General features: G+C 42.0%; 2 protein-coding genes across 3 annotated transcripts in view; one reads left to right on the forward strand and one right to left on the reverse strand.

Moving 5' to 3' along the window:
* Positions 1 to 3,015, reverse strand: part of TMED8 (transmembrane p24 trafficking protein family member 8) — a 33,262-nt gene extending 30,247 nt beyond the window's left edge. Inside the window, exon 1 of one of the 2 annotated variants that reach the window (XM_057732352.1) lies at positions 2,866 to 3,015. In XM_057732352.1, coding sequence (XP_057588335.1) covers positions 2,866 to 2,983 — 118 coding nt within the window. In that variant the 5' untranslated portion in view covers positions 2,984 to 3,015. The remainder of the gene's footprint in view (positions 1 to 2,865) is intronic. The other variant, XM_057732353.1, reaches the window with a different exon arrangement.
* Positions 3,016 to 3,197: 182 nt separating this feature from the next.
* On the forward strand, positions 3,198 to 10,365 carry SAMD15 (sterile alpha motif domain containing 15). The gene is made up of 3 exons (XM_057732351.1): positions 3,198 to 5,085; positions 5,939 to 6,037; positions 9,495 to 10,365. The coding sequence occupies exons 1-3, from the start codon at positions 3,328 to 3,330 to the stop codon at positions 9,729 to 9,731; spliced, it is 2,094 nt and encodes a 697-aa protein (XP_057588334.1). The 5' UTR covers positions 3,198 to 3,327; the 3' UTR covers positions 9,732 to 10,365.
* The last annotated feature ends 336 nt before the right edge of the window (positions 10,366 to 10,701 follow it).

Raw genomic sequence — 10,701 nt, forward strand, 5'->3', positions numbered from 1 at the left:
ATGCATGCTTCACACACTGCTTTGGAAACCAATCTGAACTCTAACTCAAGGTTTCTCAAAGGCAGCACTACTGACATCTGGGGCCAGAGAATTCTCCATTGCGTGGGCAGTCCTGTGCCCTGGAGGGTGTTTAGCGGGATCGCTGGCCTCTACCCACTCAGTAACAGTGCTCTCCCTCCTCCCCAATCCAAGTTGTGACAATCAAAATGCCCCCTGGGAGAGGCAAAATCGCTCCTAGTTGAGAAGCACTGCTTTAACCTAAAGAGCATTCTTGATGTTTCAACCCTAATTCCTCACATTCATCCAGTGCTCCTTCAAATCTGTGTTGAGACTTTGCCGCACAATCCAGCAAATATCACAGAACCTCTAGGACACATCAAGGGCTCTAGAAGAGAAACAGACAAGATAGATTCTGTCCCTACCCTCAAGCTGGTCTCTTTGGTTGTACGTACATAAAAAACTGTAATAGAGACTTCGCTGGTGGTCCAACCGTTAGGACTCTGCACTTCCACTGCAGGGGGCGCGGGTTCCATCCCTGGTCAGGGAACTAAGATCCCGCAAGCCACACAGCAAGAATTGTAATAAAAGACAACAAATTATATAAAGTTTTGCATTGTTGATTTTTCTTCCTGGTACTCTCATCTTACCAAACTAAAAACCCCTTGACAGCAAAGACCATAACCTGCCCTAGAATACCAATACTTGATCAATGGCCAATAAAAATAAAAGACTATTCTGAACGTCATCATAACAAGGTGACAATATCAGACAGATAGTTAAAAACTCCACACCTGACCTGGGCAAAAAACTCTCAGCTGTAGTTTGTTCTTCTGTAAAATGCGGAGAAAATGACTGTTGACAAGATTAAGTCAGATAATTCAAGGAAATTTTTTCCCACATTCTGGCACAGAATAAGCATTCAATTAATGTAAGCTATCATTACTATTATTCTATTAGCTATTTTATTAGCAACAAATCTTACCTCAAGGGGAAGAGCTTGCTCTGGGCTACAATAACAAACGCCTACATGACATAAAAAAAAATCAACACTCACCCTGCTTTCTGAGGGCAAGAGGAAGAAAGTAATCATAACATCTATCAACATCCTGGGAGGAAAACGTGAACGCAGGAACCAGTTACAAGGGGTGGGCGTGAGGGGAGACACACTCAGAGACAAACCCACTATCCTCCAATACACTCCTGGCCTATTCTTAAGGCCTTTCTATTTAAAATGCTTGGGTATACTTGCCACAAGGATCTAAAGGGGAAGTAAAAAAAAAAAATCCTTAATTTATAAATATTAACACATGCAAGGGACAGGTGTTTATGAGACTTTCTGAGTGTTCCTTTGCTTAATCTTTCCGAAAGTATGCTTAAAATTTCTCTTGCTATAATGTTAAATACATGCCATCAATTCTGAATTTACTACAAAGCAAAAGAGTTCATAAGAAGGAAAAAAGACATTTGTTAGATGTTTTAAAGTAAGAGAATAAAAAGTCACAGGAAAAAGCTGGGTGATTCAAAGGTGTGCATGTGTGTTTGACCCTGGCAGCATTAGGAAATGGGAGATATTTAGGATAAACGTAAAAGACGGGGAAAGTCACCATGCTGGAAGATACGCATCCAGGAACACCTCTTCTGACAGTACATGGAGTTTCAGTGAGCACAAACAGACCTTATGCTCATAATAATGGATAACACCAGTTTAGTGTGTACCGTGGCCTAGGCACCAAGTGCCTCATACATAGTGGTCCATGCAATCCTCCCAGCAATCTTTTGGGCAGGTACTATAGTGCCCACATTTTATAGATGAGGAAGCAAACAGATTAGTGACTTGCCCAAGTAAATGAAAGATTCAGACTCCAACCCGGGCACCATGGCACCACCCCTATTGCTACACTTTATGGTGTCTATTTTAATTTCAGAACTAGAAATTTAATTTATACCTGCTACTTAGTGAGACCAGTTCTCTCCTCCTACCTACCCTTTTGTATTTCAAATGAGCATCTTTTTAGTTGCATCCTATGTGATGATCATAAGGAGGGCTGAAAGGTAAAAGTGTAATCGCTGGACGCTTTCGCCTTCTGACAGTGACAATGAAGTAATCCACACGCAGAATCTAGCGTAGGTAGAAATGAGACAGTCTCCTAAACAAGAGGAGGGTCCCCAAGAATGCGGGAGGTCGCCAAAGTTCCTATTTCAGTCCCTATTTCCTGCCTTGGCTCTGGTCACTATGTTCATTCGAAAGACCCCAGGGCCTATTTCCAACTCTGCTTTTCATCTCGCCCACTCTGAGAGGTGGAGAGGATGGATGCGAGGTGAGGCGCAGGGACCTATGTGCAGGGAGGCTAGAGCAAGTGGGATTCTGGACACAGGAAGGCGAAGCTGCCTGTTCGGATGGGCGCAGACAGGCGCGTGGAAAGGCTGGGACCTGGGACAGCGGTGAGGATCGGGGTGGGGAGTCGCAAGCAGGGGCAGCGAAGCCAGTAGGGTCGGGGTCGGCAGCCAAGGAGTGATGGGCGGGCGTGCAGAAGCAGAAGCGCCAGGGTAAGAGCAGCCCTGTCACTACCATCTGGGCTGATCTGAGAAACCAAGCGGGGCAGGAACCAAGGCATTTCGAAACAGACGTAGAAAATAACCTCGAGCGAAGACCAGGCCCAAAGGATGGCAGCGGCAGGGGCACGGGTCGCGGCCCGCGGGAGCGGGGCCCGGGCAGGAGCGAAGGCAGGGGCTCCGCGCGCGCTGCCCAGGCCGGTCCGGTCAGCTCCGCCGGGCAGCGCGTGGCAGAGCGCGGCCGAGTCTCGCGCCGAGGTGCGGGGCCCCGAGGCCGGCGGCACCCACCCGCCGGCGCCCGGCCTTGCGTACCTGAGGCGGCCGCCTGGCTCCCCTCCACTCCCGGGCCGTCCCCGACGCCGCGCGCAGGCCCCTGGCGGGCTGCGGGGCTCCGGACGCCAGGCCCCTCAGCCGCCCGCAGGTCCGACATCTGCAGCCCGCGCCGCAGCGCCTCAGCCACCTGCCGCCAGTGGCTCCGGAAACAGCCGAAGGCCGAGCGCGCCGGGAAGAGCCGAGCGGAGCCCGCGGGCCGGAAGGGGCAGCGCGTCGGCCCCCGAGCGGTCGCGGGAGCTCTGGCCAGCGGAGGCTTGCGACGCGGGCTCGGGGAGGGTTACTGCGTGCTTATGATCGCAGGTTTTTTAAAGTCAGTGCTTGAAAGAGGGAACAAAACCTGGGGAAGTGTCCGTGAGCCCGGCCGGAAGTCGTGGTATCCATAGAGACGCTATCGGAAGTTGGGGTTGCTAGGAGGCCTGGGCGGGTCGGCTAATCTGCGTCATGGTTGAAGTCCCAGAAGATTGCGATTCCGGCCGCAGTGAAGATGAAGACGTGCAGGCTGGGAGATCAACACTTCAGCCTCTCAAGGTGACTGAAGATATCGAACCGGGCAGCATGGCAGACGTAGGCCCGGAGCTGCGTGTAGAGACTGACCAAGAGCCACAGCCAGAGACGGAGGAAGAGGACTTCAAAGAGGAGACACCGGAGAGTGCTATGGCTGTACACCCGCGCCTACAACCAACCTGGGTGTCCGAGCAAGAGGTTCCCAATAAGTCCAAGGTAGACCTTCCTAGCGACACTGAGCTAGGGATTCCCAAAGAGGTAAAGTCGGAGACATCCAGACCGATAGAAGGAGAGCTTTTCAAGGATTTGGAGGTCCCTGTTGATGGAAATCGTGAGGAGCCAGAGGAGGAAACCAAACCAGATGTTACAGAGGATGTACGCATAGAGTCAGCTAAGGAAACAGATCTAGAGCTACCAAAGGAAACCGAGTCTGATGTTCCAGGGGCCACAATCAGTGAGACAAGATTAGAGTTACTAGAGGAGACCAAACCAGAGGTTTGGGAGGAGTCACTTAGACAGCAATATGAAAAGACAGGTCTAGAACCTACAGAGCAGACCGAACCAGAATTGCCAAGTGAGAAACCAAGAAAATCAATGGAAGAGGCAGATATACAGCCACCAAAGATGACCACACCAGAGATTCCAGAGGAAACACAAACTAAGTCATCTGAGGAGAAAAGGACAGAGCCACCTGAGCAAGCCAAAACAGAGTTTCCAGAAGAGAAACCAAGTATGTCTACTGAGGAAACACAAAGAAAGTCAACTGAAGAGAAAATTCCAGAGCCACTGGAAGAGATGAAATCAGAGTTTCCTGAGGAAAAACCAGGAAAACCAGTTGAGGAAACAGTTCTAGAGCCATCAGGAAAAGTCAAACCAGAAGCTCAAGAAGAGACACAAAGAAAGTCAACTGCAGAGAAAGTTCTAGAGCCACCAGAGGACACCAAACAAGCAGATCAAAAAGATAAGCAGAAAAAATCAACTAAGGAGACAGGTCTAGCACCATCACAGAAGTCCAGATCAGAGGAGACACCAAGAGAGTCAACTGAGGAGAAAGGTCCAGAGTCACCAGAACAGACTGAACTGGAGTTTCCAAAGAAAAAACCAAAAAAATCAACTGGAGAAACAGGTCAAGTGCCACCACAGAAGATTAAACCAGAGGTTCAAGTAAAGACACAAACAGAGCCAACTAAGGAGATAGATTTCAAGTTACCAGATAAAGCCAAACCACTACTTAGAAGAGAGACACGTGTAGAGTTTGCCAAGGAAAATAGGCCAGAACTAATCACATCTAAGCATTCTGTAGACAGGGATGAATTAGAGTACTCTGAATATCAAATAAGAAAGTTGTTAGTAAAAGAAACTAAATTTTCAAAAGACTCTTCTGTGTTAGAGTCTCTTCCAGTGAGTGAAGTAGACTCAGTGAATACAGATTATGAGTTTTCTAAAGAACTCCAAAATCTGTTCCAGCTTTCTGATACCAATTATGAATTCTACTCATATTTCTCTGAGTCTCAGAGGGATTTAAAAGAATCCTCTAGTGAAAAGAAAGATCCTTCCCCAGAGTCGACGACACTGGTACCTAAAGATAAAGAAACCCAGCCAAAAAAAAGTACTGACCTACAATTTGAGTATCTTGAATGGAGCCCAGAGAAAGTTGCAGAGTGGATTAGCCAGCTAGGCTTCCCTCAATACAAGGTATACAAAAATAATATTTTTTAAAAATCATATACTCTGATTCCTCTACCTCTTATTCCTCTACCCTTACCTGAGCTTTTGCGTCTTCACTAGAAGTCATGTAGAAGAGGCATGGACTGTGGTAGAGGTAACTTGGATTTTAATTTTGGCCTTTCCACTGATACATATATTTGTATATTGGGAAAGGAAAGAAAGGTCACATTTGTTTGTTTTTCCTATTCATCACAGTGATTATATTTCTCTGCAATCCTTGAATAAAGACTAAAAAATTTATGTAGGCTTCTTTTCATAGAAATCTGTATTTCTAAAAAGATTTCGTCCAAGGTAGACTTTTTGGTACTTTGTCAGGTTGTTTTAGTAGCAACTCCCTTAACTTGAACTTGTACTGTTAATCTTAGTGTCTGCCCCAAAGTGTTATTTGTATCATGATCACCTAACAGTACTAATTTATATAGCCAATTAACCAAGAATAGTTTTCTTTTTAAAATAGGTGACTCCTCTTATTTCACTGCCAACCATGTTCCACAAACAACACAAGATCTGAAACCCCTGTACTTAAAAATGTAGTTGAGGCAAGAAAGAAGCACTGGTTGTATCATGCCAAAAAAAACAAACAAACTAGGCAGCAGTATGAAATGTAATCAAGAGTTTAGATGGCAAATATGTCGGATTATTAGGATTATTAAAATTAAATTAAAATTTTTCTCAATACAGAGCTAGAGACAAACATAATTTATTTATTCCTCCCTCCATCCCTCTTTCCTTCCTTCCCTCCTCCCTTTCTCCTTCTTGCTTTCTTTTCTTCCTGTATTTGCCGTACATCTTTTGAGTGATATTCTCATTGTACTGACAGGAGTGTTTTACCACAAACTTCATCAGTGGCCGAAAACTCATCCATGTAAACTGCTCAAACCTCCCTCAGATGGGGATAACAGATTTTGAGGACATGAAGGTGAGTTATGTATAGTTTCCTGATAGAGCACTGAAACAGTACTCCATCTACCTCAAACCATCCTCCTTTTATTCCAACCTGGCCTCCAATTTCTGCCAACGGTGTTACCATACTCCCCAGTCCCCCAGGCTCAGAGTAGTTGCTTCCTCTCTTTCTTTTGATCCCCACAAAGATCCCAAGAACTATCAGTTCCTCCTATAGCATCTGGTTTTCTCCATTCCCACTTGTTCAAACCTTTATCAGACTTTTAGACGCTCACCTTCCAACTATTTATACACATACTACTCAGAAACCTTCTTTGGATACCCTCTGTTTACAAGATAGTCTCAACTCCTTAGCTTAGGACTCAGGGCCCTCCACAAGTTTTCTCCCACCTCTGTTCTCTTGCCCAGTACTATTCTATGTGAATCTTATGCTCCAGCCTCACAGGTCCAGCTCACACCCTTGCAAACCTGTCTCATGCATTCCTCCCTCTACATTTTTGCTGGTCAGTTGCATCATTTGCAACTATTTTCTCCCAGTCTGTGGGTTCTCTTTTCATTTTGTTTATGGTTTCCTTTGCTGTGCAAAAGCTTTTGAGTTTAATTAGGTCCCATTTGTTTATTTTTGTTTTTATTTCTATTACTCTGGGAGATGGATCGAAAAAGATATTGTTCCGATTTATGTCAAAAAGTGTTCTGCCTATGTTTCCCTCTGTTTTATAGTATCCGATCTTACATTTAGGTCTTTAATCCAAATCTTGAGTTTACTTTTGCATATAGTGTCAAAGAATATTCTAATTTCATTTTTTTATGTGTAGCTGTCCAGTTTTCCCAGCACTATTTATTGAAGAGACTGTCTTTCCTCCATTTTATAGTCTTGCTTCCTTTGTCATAGATTAATTGGCCATAGGTGCATGGGTTTATTTATGGGCTTTCTATCCTGTTCCATTGATTTGTATTTCTGTTTTTGTGCCAGTACCATACTGTTTTGATGACTGTAGCTTTATAGTATAGTCTGAAATCAGGGAGCCTGATTTCTCCAGCTCCATTTTTCATTCTCAAGATTGCTTTGGCTACTCAGGGTCTTTTGTGTCTCCATACAAATTTTAAGGTTGTTTGTTCTAGTTCTGAAAGAGAAACACTAATTCTTCTCACCTGGCCAAGGGCGCATTGGAAACCACTATCCTGTCTTTTCCATTTGTAGTGATGCACTAGCCTTACACTAACTAGACAAAGCACTGTTTACCTACAGTAAAGTCACTCTTTTTAGTATACAGTTCTATGAGTTTTGACGAATGCACAGGGTCACGTATCCACCACCACAGAACTGTATAGAACAATCCTATCACCCTAAAATTTCCCCTATGTCCCCACTGTAGTCAGTCTCTCTCTCCACTTAATCCCTGGCAACCATTAATCTGTTTTTTGTCCCTATAGTTTTACCTTTTTCCAGAATGTCACATGAATGGAATCAAATAATAATGTAGCCTTTGAGTCTTGCTTCTTTCCCTTAGCAAAATGCATTTAAGATTAATCCACACTGTTATATGAATCAACAAGCAGATTTTAAGGACATTATACATCTGCTTTAATAATGGTGATACAGATGATTAATATTTAAACCACAACAAGTATGTCTTTAGGTTTATTTAGAGTAAATTATAGGTAACTGCTATGCAAAGATAACTAAATAGTACATAATAAATTGGCAATGAGGAAGCAAAACCATCAGTAGTTTACAAATAAAAGAATAGTAGCCTTTGAAAACTATGATCAACACACGATTATTTCTGTTATATAGAAATAATAGAATCTTCTTGAAAACTATAGGCATTACACATATCTGCTTGAGGCCATGCAAAGTAGGTGCTCTGCAGTGATGCCAAGCATTGAGCATGGGCCACCATCATAGAATGTGGAATTAAGAACCTTTAGAAAACTCCAATAATCTTCATGAATACCTATTTTTAATAATCCTTATTAACTCAAGTAAGTTAATAGTAAGTTGCCCTAAGTCTTAGGCAAAAATAGTCTATTGTTTGTTATTCATCAGAACTAAAGAAAGAACTCAGTTTTAGATTAATTTATAGCCCATCAGAGGACCCTCATGGTCTATCGATGAACCTCACACATACCTTGAAAATCACTGAATTAGAGGAGAGATGGTTACATTATATTTCTTGATTCTAATTGTAACCAGTAGCTTTATAACACTTTTGATTTCTGCTTTAGCATTATTAAACAGTACTGGACTCCCTCTGCTTACAGTAGGCACATAGTTCTGTTGGTTAATAGTGAATGTGTTATGACTATAAGGTTCCTCCTGGGGGTACCATCTGTAAACCTCAGTGAATTTGTGAAATAGCCTCTTCAGGTAAGGGACATTCTAAAGGAGAGTTAGATGTTAGAAGTGCTGACCAAACAGGGTGCTCAGTGTAGCAGCATCAATTACAAATGAGAATTCTTAAGAGCCACCTATAGTAATTTGGATCTTGAAACCTTAATTACTACAGACCTCAATTAGTATTCCCACTGGGAATGCAAGGCAACTATATAGATTCTGTCTTTTACCCACAAACCATCCCAAGAGTTCGAACAAAACCAATTCAAGTAAGATTTGAGAAGAAAGTTACCTCACCTATCTAAAATGTACTCCTAAAGGGCAGTTTTGCATCAGGTTTAGAATTGTCTGTGGTGTGAATTTTACAGCCTTGTAACTATGGCCAGTAGTTTTAAACAAACAAAAAAATCCATTCCACATACTCCTTTGACTATGTTCTAATAGCAATTTCATTCTCACCCAGAGGCAGAATATGAATTCAAATAGCAGTGTTATAACCGACCTACAAGTAAAACTGGACTTTGAAAATGCAATGACGGTTTAATCTAGGATATCAAGTGACATGGTACTCAATGAATACAGATTATGTTTTAGAGACACTGAAAATTGTGGCAAAAGATATTTTAAAAGATACAAGTATAGGCACTAATAAAATAACTGGAACTTTAATGTATGCTTTTTAGTGTTTGATATTTATTTCCAGTCAAATAAATTGAATAACTAATGATTTTTTTCTTAGTTGAATATTAACTGAGCCCCTTATAGACAAGTTATTTATTAACCTTCCTAGAGAAAGTCATGGATCCTAATCTGAACATATTATCTGCTCATATCATTGGTCAGATTGCTCAGCCAAAAAAAGAAATGAACCCATTCATGACTATCTGATGGAAGGGCCTAGAGACATCTTTAAATGGTACTTTTAAAAAGATGAATCATGATGTTTCTCTTAAGAACTGTGTTTTGATAATGCCAGGGTAGGAAGCCTTTCAATGTGTTATTTCATTATTTTATCTCCCCATAGAATTAGCTTAAGGGGTTAGCATTCAAGAGGTCTAGGAAACTAAGTAAAACTTACTTGATTTAGTTGTATTTTAAGGTTAATCCCATTAAAAAAATTATCCTTGCATTACAGGTAATTTCTTGCCATACTCGGGAGCTACTGGGAATTGAAGAGCCATTATTCACACGCTCCATCAGCCTTCCCTACAGGGACAATACTGGCTTATTTTTAGAGCAAAAAGGTCATAGTGGAGTTAAATCTGATTCTTTGACCTTGTCTGAATTTGTGCAAGCGGCAGGATTACAGGATTATGCTCCAGAAATAACCACCCCTGTAGAGGAGACAACACTATATTCCACTGAACCATAGGGCAAGCCGTTTCACTTAGCTTGAAAATCAAACTAAATTATGTGGGGGAAGAAGTGTGGTATTTCTGTGTTTTCTTTTTCTCCTCTTCGTTCAGGATCAGAGTTAGAACTGCTGGCTGCGTTCCTAGTTCTGCCACTGACTCACAGCACCTTCCCTTTATTTGTGTTTCAATTTAGCCCCTTATTAAAACAAAGATAGCAATATTTCTCTTTCTGTATAATTGTAAGAATTCCTGATAAATTCTAGTACTTTAAGGGTAATAGGAACATGTTGGAGAAACAGAACTAAAAGTAAAATCACCTGCCAACCCAGATAATCCTCTTCATAAGTGCAGACAAGGAAACAGTTTTATTATTGAATCAGCATAAAATCAGACTGTGATGCATATTACAGGCAGGCCACTAAAGAGATTGCTAAAACAAAGAAATCCCACCCTTTTATATAGCCAGGCAGATATAATCCATTATTTACTTATTAACTGTTTGTATCCAAAGGAAAAATAAAACTTCTCATATCTTTGTGACAAACAGAAAGTTACTATCTGGAGCCAAGCACTTAGGCTAAACTCCCAGAGTCAGGGAGACAAAGTGCCATCCTTCTAAATGCTCACATTTCAAAGAGGTGGCTCCAAGGGCCCCCTCCCCCAAAAGACAGTCCTGGAATGTAAAACTGGCAGGTTTATTCACCTTTTTAAAAGATTAGCATACATCTCAAAAATGGAGAAAAAGGTTTTAAATTACAAGTTTTTAAAAGGAAATGTTTTGTGAAAAAGGAGGGGGAAAGTTCTCATTCCTTTTTGACATCAGAGAACAAAATTTTTTTAATATTTTTTTAGATTTGTAATTATTTGTTAAAACGACGTGGCTTATAGAAGTACCCATGACCATGGAGTATGGTCTTGGGCTTGTTTACAAGGCTTTTTATGTGGTGACTCCAGACTTTTATAAAATGAAATTTAGTCTACCTATGA

This window comes from Hippopotamus amphibius, chromosome 4 (assembly GCF_030028045.1).
Source record: "Hippopotamus amphibius kiboko isolate mHipAmp2 chromosome 4, mHipAmp2.hap2, whole genome shotgun sequence".
NCBI classification, from domain to species: Eukaryota; Metazoa; Chordata; class Mammalia; order Artiodactyla; family Hippopotamidae; genus Hippopotamus; species Hippopotamus amphibius.